The sequence below is a fragment of the Bos grunniens genome, chromosome 8, assembly GCF_055505025.1.
Source record: "Bos grunniens cultivar Pamir isolate PY7600 chromosome 8, Bosgru_T2T1.0, whole genome shotgun sequence".
In the NCBI taxonomy this organism is placed as follows: domain Eukaryota; kingdom Metazoa; phylum Chordata; class Mammalia; order Artiodactyla; family Bovidae; genus Bos; species Bos grunniens.
The window spans coordinates 98,115,659-98,141,587 of NC_141172.1; the positions used below are offsets into that span (position 1 = coordinate 98,115,659).

Sequence of the window (25,929 nt, forward strand, 5' to 3'; positions counted from 1 at the left end):
GGTTGGTGTTTTCGTAATGAATTAGTTTAAATACACTGGAGGGGAGAAAAGCAAGTATCTGGGCTGTCGGTATCTGGCTATTATCAGACCTTGATGATAGGCCTGGCTACCTCCAGGCCTCGAGCAGTCCCATCTCTGGGTCTGGAGAGTCAGGTGCCAGGGACTAGGGCAAGCAGGTCAGGGTTCTAGCTTTAACCCTAGGCCTGCAAACAAGCCAGACTAAACCAAAATCCTTAAAGCACTTCCCAGTGCATGGATCTGGTGACAAGGCATATCTGCTTAAGTCCTCTATACAGAACGTATGACTGCAAAACCAGTATGGTGACTACTACATAGAACATAAATCAGCACACCAACTCACATCACAATCTTAGAAGCAAGCTTTCCTTTATGTCATCAGCAATAAATGAACTGTCTATTCAGGGGATTACGGCTTTCCCATTTCTTCCCCTTCAGTAAACAAACACCTTCAACCTAATTAAAAAACACCAAACCCATCCTTGAACTAAGTAGATGTCCATGACTTGAACTGAACATCCTGGAAAGGTATATAATTAACAAGCATTTATCAAAAAAACAAAGCAATGTAACAGAGTGCTGTGAGGGTCAAGGGCACGAAAGCAAGGCTGACATAGCAATGCCACAAGCTTACTGCAGTCTTCCTCTTGACCCAGGGTCAGAAATGTCAATGTCTTCAAAGTCCCGACAAGTAAATATGTAAAGGTCACGGCTGCAGTGCAACAGGGAGTTGGGGGAGGCAGGTCGAGAGGAGAGACTATGGTTCTCAGGGCAGTACACGCCTCACTGAAGGGTGTTCCCATTCAATCCAAACCAAAAGCACAAGTTTAAACAAAGCAAACAACCAGAATAAACAATTGAACAAAAATGCCCCAGTTCCAGTCAAACCACCACATCTCTTCAGCTCCTTACTTCCATCGATAACAGCCACATTTGCCATGTCACTCAGATTATCTCCCGAGCTCCGGTCAGTCGTCCAGTGCCAGTCATAGCAGAGGTAGTGCCAGCCTTGACAGAGAACGTGCAGCCGGTACGGGCTGACCGGGTCCCACAGCAGGGACACGATCTTGCTCTTCCCACAGGTGTCGAAGGGCAGACTTTGCTTGAGATACCAGTGATAGTTTCCAACAGTCCAGAGCTGAACTGCAGGGGAAAACGAGACGAAGGCCGTCAGAGGCAGAGGGCAGGGGGCCAGACTTCGCACCACTTGCTGGAGAGGGATGGGGATGCACTCTTCTTTTTCAAATGACCCTTTCTGCGCAGCCTCTTCGTTACGATAATAATATTAACAATAACTGTTAAAGCAGGACTTCCCTGGAGGCCCAGTGGCTAAGACTCTGTGCTCCCAATGCAGGGAGCCCGAGTTTGATGCCTGATCAGAGAACTAGAGCCCACATGCCGCAACCAAGACTTGGCAGACTCAACTAGATAAAAATAAACATTACAAGACCAGAGAAGTGAACATAAAAAAACTGTGAAAAGTACAGCTTTTCATGAGGATAAAATGTTAAGCATCAGTAAGGCCAGAAGCACACACGTTCATTCTTGCCTCTACCATCACACTTTACGATCGTTAGGATGGAAAGCTACCAGAACAGGACAGGGCCTTAATGAGCTGTTTTTCCATAAAGACTTAGAAGAAAATTTGGCCATTAGATTAAAATACCCAACCCAAGAGCATGAGACTAGTATCACTATGTTGCATTATGCTTAAGATGTTTATTATTTTCTTCTAGCTGTTTTGCATGCAGTTAAATCCATGGGAGATTATATGCAATTACCCTTTTCAACATCTCTTAAAAGAACAAGACCTAAACCTGCAGGGTGCAGGAGGCAGGAAGAAGCTGGTCAAAGAGTATAAACCTTCAGTTATAAGTCCCAGGGATCTAATGTACAGTGTGGTGACTACAGTTAATAATACTGTATTATATACTTGAAAGCTGCTATGAGAGTAGATTTCATATGGCCTCACCATAACAACAACAAAAAATGATAATTCTATTAAGTGAAGATTGAATTAATCAACCTATTGTGGTAAACATTTCACTGTATATGCATGTATCAAATCATAATATTATACCTCCTGAATGTACCAGTTACATGTCAATTAGATCTCAACAAAGCTGGGGGGAAAAAAAACAAACACCTAATCATGTCACAGCCAACTTTTATTAAACAGAGAATAGCTATCATAAATGATAGTTCAGTCGGTAAAGAATCCGCCTGCAATGCAGGAGACCTGGGTTCAATTCCTCGGTCGGGAAGATCCCCTGGAGGAGGAAATGGTAACCCACTCCAGTATTCTTGCCTGGAGAACCCCATGAACAGAGGAGCCTGGCAGGCTACAGTCTACGGGGTCACAAGAGTTGGACATGACTTAGTGACTAAATCACCACCACCACCATACATAAATGAGTATCTTAATTGTATTAAGAAATTTTTTTTCTTTAAGCATCTCCCTGATCACTAACTCTTAACTCAGCAATCACAGCATATCCAACCTAGTTCTTGAACCAGGTTATTATAAATACTTCCACCAAGCTTTAAGTTAGATCACACACTCATGTTCTGTAAGGACAGATATTGTGGCTCTTCTTGCACTAACACTTTCCCTGTGAGCAAATCACAGGGCCAGCCATTAACACCTGGTCAACCAGTGGTTCTCAACTCTGGCCGCACCTTAAAAAAAAATCACCTGGAAGCCCTTTTTAATAAAATTAAATATCGATGTATAGTCTCCACTATAACACACTGAAAGCAACTCTGAGATGAGGCCTGGACAGCATTTTTTTCCCTAAAGGTGCAGTCAGGGTCGAGAACTATTGTGGTGAATGAGTGAATGAATGAACTTCCAAATAACATTTCTGCTAAAGTTCTATTGATTAAAAACTTTCAAAGCCACGCAGAAAATAAATGAAAAGATTTATGGAAAAAAATGGTCAGCATACTGGTATTGATGACAGTGAAAAATTACAAAACTTTAAATGCCGAACAAAACAGGATTTAATAAACGGTAGCATTAAGCAATATATAGCAATTTAAAATAATACACATATCTGAAATGGAAATAGTTTGAGATACATTGTAAAAGCAAGCTAGAAACCTGTAGGTATCATAGCTACATATTTAACAAAAATGAGATTATAGCTATACATAAAACCTAGGAAGACAAGAAAATTTTAATAATTTATTGAGTGATAGAATTATGGAAGAACTTTTTTCTTCCATCTTTATTTTCTAACGTTTCCACATATTACATATATACTGAAAATAATATTTACAATTTGATTTACAATTTAAAATCTATAGAAGATTTTTACTTATATCTAACCTCATTTCTCTTTCACTTCCACAGTATTCTTTTGGCTAGCATTCTGATTTGCTACAGTAATATCATCCATGAGGAAAAAGCACTAATGACTTGGTTATCTGATACGTCAACTTGGCTAGGCTATGGTGTCTAGTTGTTTGATCTAGATGTTGCTGGGAAGGTATTCTGCAGATGTGATTAAACTTTCAAATCAGCTGACTAGATTAGCCTCCATAATGTGGACAGATCTCATCCAAAGAGTTTATGACCTTAAGGGCAAAACCTGAGGCTTCCCAGAGAAAAAGGAATTTTGCCCCAAGACTGTAACACAGAATCCTGTCCGAGTTTCCAGACTGTGGGCCTGTCTTGTCTCACAGATTCTGGACTCAAGACTGCAACATCAACTCTTCACTAATTTTCCAACCAGTCACCCTATCCTGATTCTACTTCTCAAGGGAACCCTGCCTGATGCATAACTGAAATCATCCCATGAAAAGCTTATCACATGAAATCATCCCATGAAAACTCCATAACCACTCCCTCATCTCCACCTCCCTGCTCAGTTGTCTTTGATCCATTACAGGACTAAGTAGATGGGACAAAGGAAACTCCACAGCCTACTACTTTCAACTACACTCTATGGGGCCGAAGGCTGAGATATCGGTGCTGTCTTACCATAGGTTTTTAGAGACGAATTTTCTTCCCTCTGAAGTTCTTCCAGCCAAACTGCAAGCACAGTGGAATCTGCATTCCAGAAAAGGCCATTAACCTAGGAGGGGAAAAAAGACCTGTCACTGGCCTTAAACTAAATATTTATCTCAAAATCTTTATAGGAGCTAAATTTCCTACTCTCACAAGTCAAATAATTCCACACTTGAGTCGACCCCTAGCTGTAAATTATTAACCTATGGAGTTATTAAACAAATCTGTCATTACATGTAAAAGACATTTTAAAAAACCCAGTTAAATACTTAGCCAAATGCAAGGTGATATTTTTAGACAATCAGGGAAATTTGATTACAAACTAGGTATTGGATAATATTAAGAAATTGTTACTAATTTTGTAAGGTGTGATAATGGAATTGTGGTTACATAACGAAAAATGTTCTTAACTGTTAGAGAAATGAATATTGACAATATGATTTCTAGAATTAAAATCCTAGGAAATTTTTACAAAGTGTGTGTCTGTGTGTATATATGTACGTAGGCCAGAGAGTAAAGAATAGATGACAATAATTTTGCAAAATGCTGGTATATATCTGATGAAAGTAAGTAATAGGTACATGGGAGTTCATTAAACTCTTCTCTCAATCTTTATTTAAAATTTTTTTACATAATTAAAAATAATCATGATTTGTTTCTGATCCGCAAAGATCCAAATGGTACACAACCTTCCTAAGGATTAAACGTTATAAATGACAAGTATCTTAATCACTGCAAGAATTATCCTTTTGTCAAAATAAACAAGAAAAACTAGCATTTCTATTTCTTTTCTGTGTTTTATCTAGTGTGAGGAAAGAATGCCATTTTTTCCTCTGCAAAACCTCCTTATGAAAAACAACTTCCGTTTCGCAAAAAAAAAAATTCAGTCGTAAGTAGCCACTGCTTTTGTTATTATCTATTCCGGGGCTTCTGTTTACACACCCATATCAGATAGAAACTTTCTCTATAGCTGTGGACAGTCCTCTAAATTGGATGGTGAAAGAACTAAGCCACCTACCTTAACCTCGTCTTTGAAGAAAGGAAGTGTAAACTGTCCGTGAAGAAGTCCATTTTTCTCAAAAAACACAACATCCTGTTGATTGGGTTTATCTTGCGTAGATGCGATCAAACTGCCTGAAGGCCTAAAAGCAAACCCAGAGCGTTAGAACACCCAGAAGCTCACCCAGCTGGTGAAGAACAAGATGAAATTCAAAGAAACAATTTTTTTCTACAAAAACAAGAAGCCTCCATCTAAGGAAGTTTTAATTCTGTATTTCCTTGCAAGCAGTCACCCTAGTGTGGAACTAAATCTGCCCAGAGAAAGCAGTGCCTTTTCCTGATTTGTCCACACAAAGATTCTATTTGCCCACAAAGCATCACAGATTTAGACTGCACTTGGCTGACTTTTGAAAAATATCAATAAACTATTTAAACCATTCCCAGTATAATGTCCAATAAAGCCACAACCTACTTCTCCTTCAATTACATGTCTTCAGTAATATTCCATGTAATATTCCATGTACTCAGTAATAGTCCATGCATTCAGTAATGCTCAGGTAAGTAGTCTTAAAGACTTCTCAATCTACTGAAAATAGCTTGATCGCTGCATCTTGTTTTTATCTGTCTCTAGAATTTTAATTTAAATACATCTCTCTCTTTGCACTATCATCCAACTGCCACTCAAACACTGGTGGGAAACAGATGTTTAAAACCTAGAGACCTAGGTTTTGCCTGTAACAGATGCTTCTGAAACAGAAGCTATTTCTTCTATCTATAATCAGGACAGCCAAGTATGACAAGGAGTGACCTGCAAAAGGGTACTGGGCCAACAGGTGAACTGGGCCCAAATCCAGCCTGCCTGTTCCTCAGCGAACAGGTCCCCTTAGTGTGGGAGCTTGTGCAGAGAATGGACGTCCCTCTCCTAGTCTTCACCAAAGCTCTGCTGCCCCACCGAACTCAATTCCCTTCCAAGCACCACTTTCTGTTTTACGCAGTGGATTCCTGCAGGCGCTGCCTACAGCTACAAAACGTGTGGGCCTTGCAATGATGAGGTCTGTGAAGCTCAGAATCTACTACTCAAACCACATTCAGAATCCAGAAAACTAAGAGAGATACAGGCTGATAGTCAAATGAGAACAAGGAATTATCCTTCTGTGATTTATAAATACCTACATTCAATAGGTACCGCCACCCCTACCCTCGTTCGAAGAAACTCTCTGGGAAGGAAGTTACAAGGCTCCTGCTCCCACTCACTTCCAAGCCAGAGCAGGTCCCAGTCCGGCCACGGGCTCACTGGTTGACTGCAAAGCGAACTCCCGGCTCCACACTCTGACCTTTCGAGCCCCTGTGCAGTAGGAAGAGGGGGAAGAAATGACCACAACAAAACCTGGAGCACTGTGATAAATGCTGTCAAGTCAGAACTTCCCAAACGTCTTCCTTGTTAATAAAAACTGTCATGGTTTTACAAAGCCAACTAGATTAACCTTGCTAAAAAGTAGTACCTAATATGTAGGAGGCTGGACCAAACAGCCTCAAAGAACTCTTCTAATGCTTTCTTTATGCATTTACACCTAAGGCAGCACATGGTTACGTCATGTATAATGAAAGGAAACCCTCGGAGCAAAAGGCAGAAAAACTCCCTGACCTAAGTCAGATTTTTTAAAAGTTTTATTTAGCTGCAGCAATTTATTTCCATACCTGTCTCTGGACAAACAACACTCACAGCAAAAAACTGCCCATCGCCACGCCAGGTAACTTGCGGTCTATGGTCGTCCCAGGGCAAAGCAGATTCATGCTAAAGAGAGGGAAAAACACAGATGTTACTGGAGGCCTTAAATGATCTACAATCTAACCAGTCTCAGGCTATTAAAGTTTAATCTTTCATATAAGGGTTAAGCTACTTAGAAAATGAGTTTCACAGAACCCTCAGGAACCCTATTAGATGGGCCCTTAGACCCAGAAATCCTCAACCTAAAACAAAACAAAATCCTTCTCTGGGCATTAGGAAGTGGCCTCTAAGCACAGCAATAGAGGAAGAGCCGCAGACCTAGATATTAAAAATATTAAACTAAGGACTCTATCAGGTAACTATACACAGAAATAAATGTTTGTCTAAATTTGAGAGAGCAGCATGTTATTTACTGTGTAAGCTTTGTAACAGTGCACAGAAGAATGAAGATGAGAGGAAGGTGGGCAAGGAACAGCTAGAGGAGCTAAGCCAGCAGCCATGATGAAAACATGGATAAGCGCCTCGTTCCGCAGCACAGAAGGAAGAAAGGTTTCAAGTGCTACTTGCATCTTAGTCCTGAAAGCCTTGAAGACAGAAGCCAGTTCTGTGGGGCTGGGGACCAGTGACCACCTGGGCAGCCTTCATCACCTTCCAGGGAAAGCTAAGTCAGAATGGTGCTAATGCCACAATCGGCACAGCAGGGAATACACAGCAGCCTAACAAGATTTATTCTCAGTGACACTGCCGTGTAGTACAGAACGCAAACTTCCTCCAGTGAAGGGCTGAGACAAAGTATGAGCTACATGAAATAAATTATGCATGGGAAACGCAAATGCCAGGCAGAGTATGATTTTCATCTGTTCTAGAAGGTCAGCTCAGGCAAATTTCCCATGTAGTACAGACAAAAATGCTTCCATTATATTCTATTCTACAGGCCCATATCCTGGGATGATCCTCAATTCATCTCCCTCCCACCCCACATCTGCTCTATTATCAATAAATCCTGTGGACTCTATCTTCAAAATGTATCCAGAAAGAAGGAAAACATAAGAGTTTCATCCAAGAAAAGAAACCAGAAAAAAAAAAAAAATCTAATATAAACATATGTAGGAAAAGTATAAAAACATGCACGAGAATTCTCAACAGTGAATACAGGACAGTAGCTCCTTCTAGGGAGGAAGCGGAAGAGTGTCAGGAAGGGATACAGAGTGTTTCATTTCTGAGATGACTTTTTTAAAAAATAAATATTGGTTATAATTATTCTCTTTGTGGAAAAAAAAAACTGACTAACTTAGCAATAAAAAAGAAAAAGAGGATCTTTCTCATTCCCTAGTGCATCTCAACAGCTTACGCCCATGACCACCCTCTACCTGTGAAACAGCAGGACCCTATGGTGGTCCTTGCCCCCACCCCATCCCCGCCACCATGGCCTCAGCTTGCCTTTTGTCCATGGAAAAACTTCAGCTAAACAATAAATTCAATCAGAGAAGTGAGAAAAACGAAGAAACAAAGGAAAACAGCCAAACAAGACTAAGTGGTAATAGTTCAGTCATTAAGCACAGTCAAGGGCGTTTAATTCATCAATAATTCTCTGAGCCAGATCCTGTGAGCTATCTTATGGATTCTAAAACCCCCACTAGGTGAAAGAAGTTAACTACATGATGACCAGACTGTAGCCATGACATAAGTTGCTGCAATTCTGAGAACTGGCCTCAAAGAAATGGGAACAAACTGACCCTAGAACTAAAGATTAACTGTACTTAAAATAATCAAGATGACATTGATCAGACAACAGCATGACCAATTTCAAGGTGACTGTCAGAGCTGACTTTACTGTTTCTGCATGTAGTCCTGTCAGTGGGCCTATTAAAGCTTTTGCCCAGTGGTTGTTCGGGTGGGGCTGGGGGGCAGGGAATGCCAGCCTTTGGAGAGGAGCGCACCCCTCTCCCCCTCTCAGTTGTCAGCATCCGGAATAAAGCAAACTTTTCTTTCCACCAATCCTGCCTCTTGACTGACTTTAGAGCAGCGAGCAGTTGGATCCCTTTCTGTAACATCTGGACACCCAAGAGTTCCTGGTGGGTAGCAGAACTTCGGAGAAGGCAATGGCACCCCACTCCAGTACTGTTGCCTGGAAAATCCCATGGGCGGAGGAGCCTGGTAGGCTGCAGTCCATGGGGTCGCTAGGAGTCGGACAGGACTGAGTGACTTCACTTTCACTTTTCACTTTCCTGCATTGGAGAAGGAAATGGCAAGCCACTCCAGTGTTCTTGCCTGGAGAATCCCAGGGACGGGGGAGCCTGGTGGGCTGCTGTCTCTGGGGTCGCACAGAGTCGGACACGACTGAAGCAACTTAGCAGCAGCGGCAGCAGAACTTCTATTTGTTCCAAACAAAGTTCTTTATCCATCAGACCAACCTTACCATTTGCATCTGAAAAGCTGCTTGCCTGCCTTCAGATCCATGGAACTGCGTCTCCTTCCTGCCCCAACCAACAGTGATGAACTTGCCTAGAGAACAATTGAGTGAGAACATGCAAGACAGTCAATAAGCTAAATAAAATAAGAGCCGATTCATGAAGTTGGGTCCTCTGAGACCTCTCAATAAACTGACCAGCAGTCAAGATGTTAAAAACCTATGTTCCACATTACATGCTCAGTGATTTTGAAGACTCTGAAATACCCTTATTTTGGAGCATTACTGCCATCATATATAAATTCCCTTGATGTCAGCCAGCAATCTGTTGCACTTTACAAGTAAGAAGAATGAAACATGAAGAATCTATGTGATACCTCCATGGATAACAAAAACACGAAACACGAGAAGACGAAACACGAGAGCCGGTACTAAAATTCCAATTTTAAATGTTCAATTCGCTAAATGTATCCAACCTCTTTGCTAGTGATGGAGATCATAGATTATGGAATTCAACTCCTCACAGAGACTGAGACGCCCCAGGGACAGAGGCCAAAATTACATCACAGGGCTTCTGCCTTTCAGGTTGGGCTTCTTTTTAAATCATAATGCTGAGCTTACTACATAAACCATAAAGTCAGAGTTGCTGAAATGATGCAGCTCTTCTGTTCTGGAAGTAGGATCTGGCATCCTCCAGCTGTAGAGGTCCAACAGAGATGTCCTCGAGAGCATCCATCCGATTCAGGACCCAATACCTCCTCCCTACAACTGACGCTGACAGTGCTAAAGCAGGGCTGCTTATAATTTCTATGAATTACGGCTGGCAGGACGGTTTCCTGTCCGCTTGGCTTGGGCACATCCAAGTACTGTATGGCTCACACCTCAGAGCATGCCCTGCTGTTGTATCCAAATAGTAGTGCCTATCCTGGTGCATGCCCCTGGGTTTCCACGCAAAAGTTTCCACAGAGAGGTAAAGGGTCCGGAGGGAAGCAAAAAACCTTTCCCAGTGGGAGATCAGATAATAGTGATGGGACTACTGCAGAAATCAGCAAACTACAGCCTGCATCATTACAAATAAACTTCTACTGGAACACAGCCAAACCCATTTCTTTACATATTATCTTTAAGTGCTTTCCCACTAGTCAGCATAGTTGGACAGTTCCAACAGAGACCACATGGCCTGTAAAGATGAAAAACATTACTATCCAGCTCTTTACAAAACAAGTTTGACACTTGGGTTAGAAGAAAAATATCTATTCACCACTTTACACAGTGACTTTTTGTACTGACAAATGCATTTCTAAGACCCAAGACCCTGACTTGGACTCCTCCTCCTTTGATATACTCTATCAGACTTATGAAGTTGGCAGGATGAACGAGAACGCACTTTCCCATGCAAACCTGTGTGCTTCTGACCTCTACGACAACCTCTATGACTATCCTCAAAGCTGGCTGCCCCAGAGTCCCACCCTGGACCCTAGATCCAGCACCATACCTGCTCCCTGAGCTAGTAAAACTGTACCTTCTGTTAGTGACTCCCAGTCCACAGCTCTGGCTTCTGCTGAGCATCAGCCCTTTCTAATTCACGTGCTTCGTGTGGTGATCCCATATGGCCCTTTAACAAATTCAAAACAGAACTCGCCACCCACCTCTTACAGACCACACTTCCCCATTTCCTCTCAGATACTGGCATCTTTATTTTCACAACCTGAGTTTCTGGCTACAGTCCAACTAAACTTTCTCCTTCACCTTATACACCCAAAGCCTATTTATTTCATTCTCTAAACTGGTATTTCTCAAACTAGCTAGGGCAAAAGAGGAACCAGGCACGTATATTCCAAAACTGTTTCTCATAATTCCAAACAATGTACTCCTATCTTCACTGAGAATCAAAACTTCCCTGCATTCTTCCCCTTTTCTGGTCCCACACCCACCTTCATCTCTCACCTGGGTTCCTGTAACAACCTCCTACCAGATCACCCTGTCTCCAGTCTCTTCCCTCTCTACCGATCAACCGAGCATCATCAAAACCTTTAATGACTGATCTCCTATAATTCAATGTCTAAATTCTCTATCAAACTGAATCAAAATCTCTCCCTTTTATATAATTCCACATCCATATCCGGTCACTAAGCAATGCTTAAGTATTCACAGTTGCCTGAATCAGTCAAGATGTGTCAAAGGCTTCTATGAAACATCCCTGCCTTGGAAAGAACTGATTCAGTTACTTGGACCACTCCCCAACCCTCAACCCTCGTCTACCCAACACCAGATAAGCCAGAGCTCAGCTCAAGTTGGCCTCCTCTGGGAAGTCTTCTCTCCCCATGACTCCTTTCTTCTCCTCATGCTACCCTAATACTTGCAATGTTCTGTTATTATTGAACTAACAGGACCCCTTAAGGGAAAAGCAGTTTTAGCCAGAGTATCAAACACACTGCTGGGTTCACAGTACCTACTTAAACATTATTTCTGAAAAAAAGAAAATTATTTTTGAATGAAAAAATGAGTAGCAATTTTCTAAATGATTTCTTATTTGGCTGAACGAGAAGACAGGAGGTGAGAACTCAGCAAAATTTAAAATACCATCGCCCCTAATCCTCTCTTCAATCAAGCCAGCTACCTGGACCCTCAAGTTGGTCAGAGCTGCTTAGACTCAAGAAGCATCTCCACTCTTACTCTCTTCAATACTTCCACAGCCTAGTGCCCATTTCATCTCAGCTAGATCAGTACAAGAAAACACTCTGATGGTTCCCATGACCATTCAGAACTAATCAATAGAACAGAAGTCAGCTCTTTATCCCACCTCTCTTGTATTTTCCCCCAAACTGTGTATCAGAAATGCTCTTATTCCAGCCAGTTTAGTCCTTTTCATCAAACCCCAAGACTAAGCTCATTAGGGGTTTGGGCAATAACAACCCAATCTATAAGCACAGATTATTATTTCCCGGTTACTGACAAAGCCGACTCTCAGACCTGAAGAGCCACCAGAGGTATGCCTTTTAAGAGCTGGAATGAACTGAAGGAACTGGGCTATCAGACACTTAATTAAGTCAGGGTTTAAGCTTCACAGCTCTTTGGGCTTATGACTATCAGTCTGCAAGAAAAGTCACAAAATGTTTCAGACAAAGTTATACTTACTTTCACCAAAATCATCCTGGTGGATTTGCTGTTCCATGATAGGTTCAAAGTCTTTTGTCATCATAATTAGGGTTTGTTGACCTTGAAGGAGCACAAACAAGAATGATTTTGTTCTCATTTAACAAATCTGCAGTTCTGTAAGTATCTACAGCACTGCAAGATACAGAGCTGAAGTGGAAGAATTTGTAATTGAAATAGGGAAGACAGATTTCATTCAAAATGTTCTGACGCTCATTAAAAAAAAAAGTTTTGACTGGGTAAGTCACCTGGTGCTTATTCTCAGCTATTTATGTATGTCAAGCTAACATAAAAGTGTACATAGCCCTTCCTCCTCCACTAACTGCAACTGTTCAGTCACCAAGATGCCTCTTTGAGTGTATAGCTCATCAGGGTGCTAGTTTACAGAATCTCAGCCGGAATGAAAAGACTTATAGGAAAAAAAAAAAAAGGACCGGAAGAGCAGTTTTCAGAATCAGTTTATTTTATACAGCAACTCTTCCTCTTAAGAGTATATTAAAACAAACATTGCTGACATTTTAAACTATAACTACAGACTTCACAGCAACTTTTTAAAACAATGTGTTAAGAAGTAAAGCTTACCTCAATTGTTTCAAGAAATGTTTTTTTAAAATCTAAGCACCCTAAAACTTAAGTCTTTGAGCTGTCAGGAGTCATGTCTTATAAAGTCACGAGTTAGGGACCAGTGACATGCTTACCTGTGGCAAGCAGCAGCAGCTCTTGGTCAGGACTCCAACTCATGACAGAGATACCACTGGCTACACTCCCAACACATTCCAGCTGAGAGAGACATTTTAAAATGTTAAGAGAAATATGAAAATATAAGCACCCTGATAAATGTTTATTATGACCTTAACAAAATAATTCACAACACACCAAGATGAAATTAAGCAATAAACATTTATTCAGTAACAGGTATTAAAAGACCAGGCGTGATACAGATCATGGGGACTGGATGTGATGACGGCCACTCCATTCCTCCCATTAACGAGATAAAAGATGCCTCTACAGTAGGGTGAGGGCTGTAACTGAGGTCTCCAGGAACTAAGTGGGGACTCAGAGCAGAGAATGACAAATGGCCCAGGTTAGTTCAGGAAAGGCTCTCTGAGGAGGTGCTTTAAAGGGTAGAAACAGGGCTAGGAAGAAGAGACCGGCGGGGGTGGGGGTGGGGGTGGGGCTGGGAAATGTGGTGTTGAGGCATAAAATTATAAAAAAGAGCAGTTAAAAATCAGCTGCCACTAAAGCATAAGGTATACAGGGATGATGGGGGTGGGAGGTGAGGCTAAAAAGGAATTTGGCAAACAGACAGTGAACTGTCTTGATAAGGACAAGAAGGAACATGGATTCTGTCTTACAGACACATTGATGCCATAAACAGGGAGATCAGCACCATCTGACGGAGACCAGCGGATTACAGGAGCTCGGTAATTAGGAAAAAATTCTACAAAATGTTTTACAAGTAAAAGCATACCTTTTAAATGTGAGAAATACCAATTTATACTGGATGGCTTTGATGTTTCTTACCATGAACTGAGAGGAAGATTTATTATTGTACTAAATGGAACTGTTAAAAGCAAAGGTACCAGATTTAGACTGCCAGGATTCAAATCTCACCCGAAAACTGTTGACCTTGGCCTAGCCTCAATTTCCTTTTCTGAAGAATGAGGAAACAACAATCTACTTCATAAAGTTATAATGAAAAATTACAAAATTCACGTAATTTTGATGAAAAATACTTTAAAAGTGCCTGGCACACTGTAAACCTTTAATAAATGCCAGCTGTTATTATCCCACGATTAGTGATATAACTCTTGTGACACATCAATGTTAAAGAGATGACAGCTAAGGGAGTTATCAACGAAGTTTAAAAAGCTATCAAGGCGAGTAAAGAAATTCAGAAACTCAGCCTTATGCTAGAGTAGAGAAGGAGGCAAGTCACTGAAATCTATCACCTCTGATAGTCATAAACTGTGCACAAAATGAACACGTATCACCTTAGTACCTGCAGTTCAGGGACTCTACAGTCAGTCATCAAAGAGAGGCCTATCAGCATTCGTAACAGAAAACACGAGCCATCTAAACATCCCAAAGACTTCCTAAACTGAGAAGTAAGGGTTACAACTCGGGATCGGGCTGTAGCAAGAGGGGAGCCACACCACACAAGAATGGGTTTGAGGTTTGAGGTTTTGTTCTTATCTGGAATGCTCTCATTGTTAATAGATGCAGCAGACAAAACTGAGTTTAAGAAGAATCCTGAAACCATGCCAACAATTTTCTGTAAAGAACTGTAAAATGCAAAGACTCTAATTTGCAAAATGCCTAAATATTATGGCTCCCGATATTGTAAACATCTGTGAAAAACTAGTGACATACCAAAAAAAGACGTTTGAGGATGCCTGAGATTTCCTCCTCCCTGGTCTCTCTTGCTTACCTGGTGTGTGTTGAGATTACAAAGCAGGACATCTCCAGAAGCTGTGGCCACACACACAGACTCCTGATCCAGCAAGTCCTGAATACCAATGATGCAGCCACTTCCATCCTCTGGGAGAAAGCCTTCTGCCACCAAAGGAATTTCATTTTTCACCTTTCACCAAGACAAACAAGCAAATTAAGTCAATCTACTTTCAAGAACAATTCATAACATTTCTAGAAGTAAAACATTTTTTTAATGTTTCTTTTATAATACAAAAGCTTTCAAAAATTTTTTTCCTAGATTAAAATCCAAACTTTCACTTGAGAAATATCACAACACTACCATCTTTAACAAAGAAAACAGTTAATATGCTTCTTTTGCCAAGCAAACATAAAACAAATACCTGGTCTCTTTGGAGATACCCAATAAAACATGAAGCTAAAAACTGTAATTTTCTAAAATCTACAGTCGGGAGAAAAGGGACTAAGAATGTCATCACCTAAAATACATTAGTAGCAAAATATAATTAAGGGGAGATATCAGAATTCACCCAAATAACCTCCATCAGTAATTTACCTCTCTCGTGACAGGGTCTACCTCCACCAGTCCATGCTCTGAGCCGATGAGCACTGTCGCCTGCTCGGCTCGGAGACAGAGGCACCGTGGTTTCCCTTGAGCCTGAATATCCCTGAACTCCAGGCTCCGAAGTAACTTTAGATTCCTCATGATGAAGCAATGCCTTAAAAAAGTACAAATACCCTTAGTGAAGCTTTAATTTCTCTGAGAAATAAAAACAGCTTTATAACAACAAATGACACTCCAGTACAAGCAAAATGATTCAGGGAGCAGAGAAGTCAGAATAATCAGAAAAAAAAAAAAAAGATGTAATCTGAACCCCCAGAGAGATAAGTGGTAGCAAGCTAACCAATTGTTTAAATCTAGAGTCTACAAAGTGAGGCTGTGAAATCTATTTTACATTCTCACTCTTTGGAAGAGGCAAGATTCTCAACTTCAGAGTTTTTTCTTCAAAAAAGATTTAACATCAGTTACTTTGCAAGGAAGCAAAGAACACAATGAATGAGAAAACATGTTACTTTTGCACATGAGGATATCTTTGTAACTTGACAGATTTACAACATTGTATAAAAGTCTACATGTATACATACTTGGCAGTTGGAGAAAATACAATTACTTTAATATCACCACCTACATTTATAAACTGGCTTTTTATCTTAATTAAAAAGTTAAAATTGAAATCAAACATAGAAATAAAGAAAAGCATTTACTGCTCTCAGAGAGAAAAGACACTACGAAATTACAATAGGATCCTTCAAAATGATGATCAACAATTGGAGGAGCTTGATAACCTGATATCACTACTTCACGTAACTCCACTTTTCTGGTCTCGTTTTCGCCAGGGCAACAGAAAAGCTGAGAAACGAATGATCAACAGGAAATATACTTTGGTTTAGGCAAAATCAGACTTGCTTTAATGCACAACATTATCTAAAAGGGGAAAAAAAAAGCTTATATGCTAGATATTTCTATCCAGACCGCTTTAAGGTTTATAAGGAGAATTCCGTAACTTATGTTAGGAGTGACAATTACATAGACCACACGGGCCTAATTGTCACCTTAATCCAAGGTGAATTCTCGCAGCTTGCATTTTGTACACATGACAATGAGAGAATATATACAAGTCATTTCTTATACTACACAGCAGATTAAGCGCAGTCTGAATGAGGCAACATAAAATGTGAGTTAAGAGGAAGTCAAGACCACACGTGGTAGAAGCGAGGAAGAGAATCAAGGCAGACGATGGTTTTGTAAGGTTTCACGACATATATATTTAAGAATTTCTGGGAATTATTTGAACCCGTATTCTACCATGCAAACTTTTAATTTAGATCTAATCCTGTATAGAAAGCCTGCGTTTTTTCAAAGAATATAAAAATTACATTATCTTTCATCTAAAGACACCACAAAGATGACCACTGACATAGATCTGAAAGGACAGGAAGATGTGAGACGAGAGAATGTCTGGGCTAGAAGAGGGGAAACAAGGAACAGCAAGAGATGAAAACAGGCGACAGGGGATGAGATGTATTTCATGCTGGTTTAGCTAATTATGCTGTTATTTTGCCCTGATAAGATCATCAAAATGTCTTCCTGTAAACTTGCATTCTATTCATCAATACCCTCTGGACCCAGCATAATTTGGAAGGTAAAGGCACAAGGTGAGGACTCCCTTTTTCCTGTAACCTTGCTGTTCCAGTCAATGCCGCCCCAGCAATGGACCCTTCTCCTTCCAGGGGCCCTTGGTCCCAGTCTCTAGCACTCCCAGGACCAGCCTGGTAACAACCACCCCAGAGGTACCAGCACTAACCAGACAGGTGCCCCTCCAGGTGCTGGACATCTACTAACACGGAGCTCCTCCTCTGAGCTCTGGAGTTGTCAACACCAGCTTTACAATGTCTCTCATCTAAGGTTAAGTCATGACAACCCCAATGGCTTCCCTTGTTTTGAGCGTCAGATCTAGCTAAGCGCTGTAACTTCTTCCGTCAGTTTACTTTTTAGTTATTTCACTGCTCCTTTCTGCTTTTTGTTCTTCCAGGAGCTACTTAACCACTTCTTCCGATTAAATTCTGTTGAAATACAGTGTGTTTTCTGCTTTCCTGCCTAGACCCTAACTGACAGACATAGCGAACAACCTGAGTTCTCAAATCACTGAGCTTTCAATATCACCAGCCAAGGGCAGCTCATCGTTCATCCCCCTTCTCCCCAACCCTCCCAGCCCTAAAACAAACTTCTCTAAATTTTCACACCCATCATCTTTTTCCTTTATCTTCTCAGAAGTGTCCTATTCCTTTTCAAGACCAGGAAAGGAGAACCCTCCAAACTCCCAGGACCTCAGCTTATCAGTCCCATTTTTTTTTTTTTACATCTGCAATCTCCAACTCCCCTGCCCTCAATGACTCACCCTTTCTCAGCCCACTAACATGCTAAAGATCTCACCACACCATAGATCAATCCTGGATCCTCTCTGAAATTCTGACAGTGCCTCTATTTTCTTCCCTTGCTCCTCATCCATCCACTTCTTATCTAACTATCATGTCCATGACTATAAGTACCAAACAGATCATTAATATGCTTATTAGATCTAAATGTTTAGCCCTGACCCTCCCCAAACTGAACATTAAACTCACATTTTCAACCTTCTACTGTTATTACAAGGATTTCTCAAATGCACATCAAATGCAACTTATTAAATGGCTTACTATTCTCGATCAAATTAGTTTCCCCGCTGGGGACATGGCATTTCTACTTTCTCTGTCTTTCAAGTTGAAACAGTGTTTGCTTTCCTTTTGCCCACATTTTCATAGTAAACTATTCACTGGTTACCGCCCTGCCTGTCAATGGACGGTTTGAATCCTTTACATAGTACGTAACCCTACCATCGGCTACTAGCATCCAACACTGACTGAGCACTAAGTGCTAATTCTGGACAAAAAAGACTACAGTCACTGCCTCCACAGAGGTCACAGGGGAGAGGGCCACCTAGGATACCATAAAACATGGAGAAGCACACGGACGACATTTCCAAGAAAAAGTCGCAGGTGCCCGAAGGGGCTCGCAACACATCATCTGAATTTCTCCGACCGGGTCTCTCTCAACTGCATTGTTAGACTTTAATTGGTGCATTAACTGGTTCAGCTGTATTGTCCGCCACTGCAAGGAATCCGGAGCTTGGGTAAAGTGCGCGGCTTGGGGAGCAGCAGGTCATTCCCCGCCTGCCACGCCGCGTGGAGCCTTCTGATGGCCGCGGGTGCAGCAGGTGGCAACTCGGCAGACAGAGAACTCAAGGCTCGAGGGCAGAGGTGGTCACGCCGCACTTCACTCTGGGGCCTGCAGCAGGCAGCGGCAGAGTGCTTGGGGAATCTCTTCATCGGGACACCCTCTGGAGGACAGGGCCCGTTTCTGTGGCCCCCACCCTCCCCACCCCACCTAGGCCGCTCGAGCGCTCACCTGCGCCGCACTGCGAGGACCCCGAGGACCTCCCCCGCCAAAGAGCTGTGCGTCCGCCCTGGGTCGCGCACTCGCCTCTGTCCGCTGCTCTTGAGCTCGCGCGGCGTGCACTCTGTCGCCGTGCCGCTCGACCCGCTCCAGTAGTGGCTGAAGCGGGGCCTAGGAGAGGCTAGCCGCGGGACCCTAACGAGCGAGCAACATCAGCTATTACCCAACCGGAGCTGCGCTGGAGTGAGGTCACGAGGAGGAGGGGGCGTGGCCCGCCTTCTTCGGTGCCCGGCGAAGTACCGTGAGGAGCTGCGCTGGCCACCTCCCCCTACCGCTACGTCTTCCTGCCCAGCCTATTGTATTTGACCTCTGCTTTGACGTCATATGCCAAAGCTCAATAATTGGGCCGGTAGGCGGAGCCTGCGGGATTGGAGGAGCAGCGCGCTTGCGCACATCGCGTGTCTCGGGCCACAAGCCGGAAAGACGCCCTACTCTTGGGCCCGCGGGAGGAAGTGTCCGGGTCCCGGAGGGCGGGGTTTGCAGCCTTGGAGGTCGCCATGACTACCGAGCCCAAGGACCCTGTGGCCGACTTGGCTCCCGAGCCTGCGGTGCCGTCGCTTGTGGATCGTTACTTTACTCGCTGGTACAAAGCAGGTAAGTGAGGAATGATGTTCGTCTCTCCTGGGCCCCATTGGCAATATGATGACAGATCATAAGCCACGCGCACTCTCCCCACAGCGGAAGGAACTGGATCTCTGTTCCCCTCTAGGCCAAGGGAATGCAGAGACATGGAAAAACAGCAGGGTGCATTCTGGGGAGGGTGAGTGCAGTGCGAGTTCAGGAGGGTGGGTTACTTGAGGGAAGATGATAGATCTCGGTGAGATCTCCGAGGGAGATAGGAACTGGCTTCCAATCTCCTTGAGTACCTAAAGGGTTTTAAGGGACTCAGTGCACCATAAAATGATTTAAACAATCAGGTCGAAACTAAGCTAGAGGCATAGGGAGTGAGAAAAGAGTGTGGGTTAGAAAGAGGCATTTAGATAGCAGATGCTTCTAATTGTTTTGCTGGAGAAGACTCTTGAGAGTCCCTTGGACAGCAAAATCAAACCAGCCAATCCTAAAGGAAATCTGCTCCGAATGTTCATTGGAAGGACTGATGTTGAAGCTCCAATACTTTAGCCACCTGATGCAAAGAGCCAACTCATTGGAAAAGACCCTGATGCTGGAAAAGATTGAAGCAAGAGAAGGGGTGGGGGTGGGGGGCAGGTGACAGGATGTGGTGGTTGGATGGCATCACCAACTCAATGGGCATGAGTTTGAACAAACGCCCAGAGATAGTGAAGGACAGTGAAGCCTGGTGTGCTGCAGTCCATGGAGTGGCAAAGAGTCAGACACAACTGAGCTACTGAACAACAAGAAAGCCTAATCTATTACACTTTGCCACTTCCTGGTGGCTCAGTGGTAAAGAATCTGCCTACAGTGCAGGCAACCCCAGGTTCGATCCCTGGGTCGGGAAAATCCCCTGGAGAGGGGAATGGCAACCCACTCCAGTATTCTTGCCTGAAAAATCCCAGGGACAGAAGAGCCTGGTGGGCTACAGTCCATGGGGTCGCAAAGAGTTGAACACGACTGAGTGACTAACATACACTTACAAGTAGGTATCCTATTGGAGAGCTTCTGTGTACCTTCAAATAAGAGTGATGGGAGCATCACTGGAGACCCTCCTCCACATCCTTGCTTATATTCATTCAGGGATAATAGGTGTAATCATTTTTTGCAATATTGAAATATTTTATAATCGCATATGTCTTATTGGCCAAATTTTGTGTAACCAACCATCAGGTTTATCCTAGATTGAGGGACTTCCTGGAATGCATGAGTTTGAGTGCTAACATGAGGACAGTCCTGGGCAAACCAAGATGAGTTACTCTAAAATTGACCAAGAAAACATGTGCTACTATATTAAAAAGATGCATCACTAATCATCACTTTTTTTTCTAATAGAATTAACGAGTATAATCATTTTAAAGTGAGGATAAAACAAGATGGAGCAAAGAATTAACATCACTTTGACATTGAATGAATGATTCCATCTGGTCCAGATTTAACTCCTTTATAGGAAGCCTTTAGGTGTATCTTTTTGAGTAATGAGGGGATACCAGTGGCATATGTATCTAGTCTTCACAATTAACTATCTTTATGAACCAAAGAAAGTACCACACAGTGGCAGTAAATACTGACTCAAGAGCCATAGACGCATTCATTTCTTCTAGATGTCAAAGGAAAACCCTGTGAAGACCACTGTATACTACAGCACTCTAACCGGTAAGCAAATTGGAAATTTTAAATTATTAAAAAAATTTTTTTTTCTGGTATTGTAGCCTGGTATGGTCTTATACTGAATATTCACTAAATTATTATCTTCCACTGTGTAGAGATGGTATTATATATATAATAGGCGTTTAGTTGACAAGAATGAGTTTTTCAATGCTTACACTAAACAAGTAAACTTGATTACTCAGACATCCAAATGGAGGACCATACCCTTAGTCAGCCAGCTACTACTTCAAGTAACCAGCCCGTGCCTAATCGTGGAATTGCCCGAGCCCAGGGAGAGGACCAGGGTGGAAACACAGATGTACATATGATGCCTCAGTGCTATCTAACACCTTGGTACTCTCCCCTTTTAGGGGAAGGAAATTCAATCCCATTTTCTCCATTTTTATTATTGTATTCTTCAGTTAAGCTCCAATAGTAGCTGGGGGAAAAAAATGCGGGGGAGGGGTGGGTGGGGAGGGAATGACAGGTTGACTAAACAAATGTCAGCTCAGCTCTTCTTGTGCCAGTAGGAATACTATGTTATAGGAGGAAGAATTATACCATGCAGTAATATTGGATCAATTTTTGCTCCTCATAGAATATGTGTCATCACGTTGGCAGGATCTCATCCAGTTCTTCAAAGTGGAAAAACAATTAAAAGCATTTCTTATCAAATCAGTACCAACTGTAGCAGACTTCAGAACAAAGTCTCTGGGAAATTTAAGCGGGTATGTACCTGTATTTCTTTACTGAAATCCTCTATTATCAGAATAATGATAGAGCCAGTCAGTCTTATAACCAGCAATATATACTCAGCGCACTTCCCTGGCAGCTAGAGATGATTTTAAGAATCATCTTGAACTTTTAACTCTAGAAGAAATTTTCAGACCAAAAAGATAAGGTATTTCAAAAGGTATATTACCTGTCATATAGGGTCTGCACCACCATCCCTACCATCCCCAGGATAAAGGATGGAGAAAGTGGGCCTTTGAAAGAATAACTCTAATACCAATATAAGAAAATATTTTGTCCCTTCTAATTTTATTAAACCAGTATGTCAAATTTTATAAACTCTAGATCAATGCTTTTTTGTCACATATTTTCACATGTGAATTTAAAAGAGAAAAACACAGTTCTGGGGTAGTGAAAAAAAAATCAGTCTTAAAATACACAGTATTTGCTTCATATCATTTCCTATTCCTAAATCATTGCCAGTTTAGTACACATCTAGCTATACTTTCTTCTCCAAATAGTGTTCAGTTATATAAAAATGTTACCTCTATCCTCTACAACTCTATGCAAGACCAATATTATTAAAGGAGGGTATCACACCAAGGACAATTCAATACCATACTAAAATATCCTGACAAAGCCCCCAGATAGGAAAGTTTGAGTAGATGACTTCAGTTCAGTTCAGTTCAGTCGTTTAGTCGTGTCCAACTCTTTGCAACCCCATGGACTGCAGCACGCTGGGCCCCCCTGTCCATCACCAACTCCCGGAGTTTACTCAAACTCATGTCCATGGAGTCGGTGATGCCATCCAACCATCTCATCCTCTGTCGTCCCCTTCTCCTCCTGCCCTCAACCTTTCCCAGCATCAGGGTCTTTTCAAATGAGTCAGTTCTTTGCATCAGGTGGCCAAAGTATTGGAGTTTCAGCTTCAACATCAGTCCTTCCAATGAACATTCAGGACTGATTTCCTTTAGGATGGACTGGATGGATCTCCTTGCAGTCCAAGGGACTCTCAAGAGTCTTCTCCAACACCACAGTTCAAAAGCATCAATTCTTCGGCGCTCAGCTTTCTTCACAGTCCAACTCTCACATCCATACATGACTATTGGAAAAACCATAGCCTTGACTAGATGGACCTTTGATGGCAAAGTAATGTCTCTGCATTTTAATATGCTATCTAGGTTGGTCATAACTTTTCTTCCAAGGAGTGTCTTTTAATTTCATGGCTGCAGTCACCATCTGCAGTGATATTCATTTATTGAGTTCATACAAAGAGTTTCTGCTAATTACCCTCACTGTTCTGTAAGACCCTTGTTTATACTAGGCCTAAAGGCCTCTAATAACCTGCCTTATAATTATTTTTTTCCTCCTCATTCAAGAAGAAAATGGACTTTAAAAAGCATGGACCATTCTTTGAAATCTACAAACTACAAGTAACAGTTAGTGCTTCTGATGTTCCTGTGATAAATCTTTGTCCAAAACAGTAACACCATTGTTACAACTGAGGAACAGAGAGGGACCTGCATATGGAACCCTCTGTAGATAAACTTTGATTGGATCTCAGCACTGCTCATCATTTATTCTCCTAAGGGAGGTGACAACAAGGGGTTAAAACACTTCTTTTTGACACAGACCCAGTGGTAGAGAAACCATCTAGGATGAATCTCTAACTGCTTCTCCCAAAAGTGGGAGTCACACTGACTAGTATTTTGAAACAAAGTCACCACATACCAGAGAAGTGAAGCGTGTGCTAACACCACCTGAATACTGTCTAATAATATTGTGAGTGGTAAAGAGGCCCTAAAGAACAGTATCTAGACCTCAAATGTTCACTGCAATAAAAATTCCCGGAAAGAAAGAGCAACACATGAGACATGCCTGCATCCATTTCCTGTGAGCCTTCTTGTAGGCATTTGTCAGAACCTCTCCTGATACATCCATACAGTGGAGTACGTGAAACTAAAACCATGCCATGACATTCAGACTGAAGTCAAAATGCAGTATTCACTAGTGGGAGATGGGGTAAGGAGTAAATTACTCCTAACTGCTCCTGAAAACTTTTCTGTTCTCCACATTTTCCTGAAAGTGCATTTTTTAAAAAATTAGAACAAAGATCCCTCTTCAAAAAGCCTTAGTGATTGACCCTAATAAAGAAGTCCTTTCATATATTAAAGTTCTAATGTAAAACTAAGTGGGAATCTTAATGAAACTTTGTATGACATTGCTGTCGTTTGCTATAATATTGGATTTTATATTGTTTATTGATAAGATTTCCCTGCCCTTTGGATATCTTTACACTTGGATATATGGAGCTTTCTCATATACAGTTAAATATAATGTATAATAAAATATATTCTTAATATGTAACTACACTATTATCACGTGTGTCTGACTGCTTTTACCCCTAGAGCTTAGGATGTTACCTGACCCGTAGCAGGCATTTAATATATAAATGTTTGAAGAAATGAATTTTTTTTCTGTACTTTACTCATTTTTACTTAAAACACGAATTCCAGGAATATATGCTGTTGTAACACTGAGGGCTGCCTCTCAAAGAAAAATGAAAATGCACATCAATTAATTTTTCTTCCCTTTTATTACCAGGGGGCACAGTTTCTCACAGAACTTGCACCTCTGTGTAAGATTTACTGCTCAGATGGAGAAGAATATACCATATCTAGGTAAGTTACTTTTGAACTGCAACTTTGGAGAAACAAAGGAGGTTAATATTTTTCTTCAAAACAATTTTTTTTTTTTTTTAACTAGCTGTGTTAGAGGACGGTTGATGGAAGTGAATGAAAACATTCTCCATAAACCATCTATTCTTCAAGAGAAGGTAAAAAGGGCTGGGGAAGTAGGAGCCCATCCAGCACTTCTTATTTTATTTTTGTACCATTCAACATTAAATATTGTTTCCTTTCTAGCCATCTACTGAGGGCTACATTGCAGTTGTGTTGCCTAAATTTGAAGAAAGTAAAAGCATAACAGAAGGGTTACTGACACAAAAGGAGTACGAAGAAGTTGTGGTGAAACGCCTCAGAGCCACAACAGCTGCCTCGTGAGGGCCGAGGCCTGAGACGGAGAGAGCAGCACCGCCTCCTTGTCCTCACTGGCCTAGTCCGTGCTCCGAGGACAGACCAGCACGGGCGAAGCTGACCTCACACCCGGCCGCCGCAGGGAGGCCCGGTCTGAAAACCTGACCAAGTTTTCCTTCTTTGTCTAGCATAACAAGCCTCAGTTCTACTTTGTCTTCCACCTCCCAGATCTGACTACCCATGTACTCACTCACTCTGTTCTTCTCTTGCTTTTCTCTAACTAGCAAGCAAGAGATGTTTTCCTGGTTAAAAACCAACAAACAAAGCATTTTGAGGAAAAATGTACTCATCATCCTGTAGCCCATTAATAAGTACTACGTTTTGACATAATTCTGTTTGAATGTTATAGCATGCTAATTGTTTTTGCCTCAATTTTCCGTCATGTTGAAGCTGAAGACAACCGGCCTTTCTTCCCCAGTCTGCTTCAGAGTGACACCACCGAAACGTCTGGTCTTACTTAGGTTGCCAAGAAGAGGCAAGGGTGTAGTTTGCCTTCTCTGTTCCTACAGGTTGGCCTTCAGCTCTGAACAATGTAGCACTGGCTTCTTAATGGGGACACATGAAAAGGCCTGAAAGGGGCTTTGCTAACATGGAAGTATAAGCATGTGGTGTTAAGTAACACGTGTATTTGTGGTCACTCATTCTCACACTTCAGTTACAGGATAACCAGTGAAGAAGTTATTATACTTCACAGACACAGATGCCTTTGAACAGAAAAAAAGCTTTCATATTTAAAGAAACAAAAATCTATGAATTTATGGTTTAAGATTATATATTTATAATGAATTTCAAATAAAAGGGCTTTTTAAATTGTTATTTTTCCTTAAGGGCTGCAATGCATACAAACATACAAATATTTGTTTTTAAATAAAAGTTACCATTGATGTGTAAATTCTTTTGGACTTCCATCATCTTTTGCTGTTCAAGTTCTAAGTTATCCCTTTCCCATCCCCCACTTGCACTCTGACCTGGACGTGAAACAATGGACTGGTTAAAAATTGGGAAAGGAGTACTTCAACACTGTATATTGTC

The 25,929-nt window shown here is 41.7% G+C and overlaps 2 protein-coding genes across 3 annotated transcripts in view; one reads left to right on the top strand and one right to left on the bottom strand.

Moving 5' to 3' along the window:
- Window positions 1–19,109, bottom strand: part of ELP1 (elongator acetyltransferase complex subunit 1) — a 62,684-nt gene extending 43,575 nt beyond the window's left edge. Inside the window, exons 1-11 of one of the 2 annotated variants that reach the window (XR_015132083.1) lie at window positions 18,764–19,104; window positions 15,314–15,476; window positions 14,756–14,908; window positions 13,023–13,104; window positions 12,307–12,387; window positions 9,178–9,263; window positions 6,728–6,824; window positions 6,284–6,374; window positions 5,049–5,172; window positions 4,004–4,097; window positions 931–1,161 (exon numbers count right to left, since the gene is read on the bottom strand). Coding sequence is in view for 1 of the 2 variants with exons in the window: in XM_086315827.1 (XP_086171953.1) it covers window positions 931–1,161; window positions 4,004–4,097; window positions 5,049–5,172; window positions 6,284–6,374; window positions 6,728–6,824; window positions 9,178–9,263; window positions 12,307–12,387; window positions 13,023–13,104; window positions 14,756–14,908; window positions 15,314–15,463 (1,189 nt within the window). In the remaining variant the exon portion in view is untranslated. Of the gene's footprint in view, window positions 1–930; window positions 1,162–4,003; window positions 4,098–5,048; window positions 5,173–6,283; window positions 6,375–6,727; window positions 6,825–9,177; window positions 9,264–12,306; window positions 12,388–13,022; window positions 13,105–14,755; window positions 14,909–15,313; window positions 15,477–18,763 lie in introns of both variants that reach the window. The other variant, XM_086315827.1, reaches the window with a different exon arrangement.
- Window positions 19,110–19,271: 162 nt separating this feature from the next.
- On the top strand, window positions 19,272–25,789 carry ABITRAM (actin binding transcription modulator). Its single transcript, XM_086315881.1, has 6 exons — window positions 19,272–19,405; window positions 21,025–21,076; window positions 21,669–21,798; window positions 24,407–24,483; window positions 24,569–24,638; window positions 24,727–25,789. The coding sequence occupies exons 1-6, from the start codon at window positions 19,309–19,311 to the stop codon at window positions 24,862–24,864; spliced, it is 564 nt and encodes a 187-aa protein (XP_086172007.1). The 5' UTR covers window positions 19,272–19,308; the 3' UTR covers window positions 24,865–25,789.
- Window positions 25,790–25,929: the final 140 nt, after the last annotated feature.

Excerpts from the sequence above, each read along its gene's own strand:
- ABITRAM (XM_086315881.1), top strand. The coding sequence starts at position 19,309 with ATGACTACCGAGCCCAAGGACCCTGTGGCCGACTTGGCTCCCGAGCCT. Across the intron at positions 19,406-21,024 it reads TACTCGCTGGTACAAAGCAG|ATGTCAAAGGAAAACCCTGT; the intron begins GTAAGTGAGGAA and ends CATTTCTTCTAG. Across the intron at positions 21,799-24,406 it reads TCTCTGGGAAATTTAAGCGG|GGGGCACAGTTTCTCACAGA; the intron begins GTATGTACCTGT and ends TTTTATTACCAG.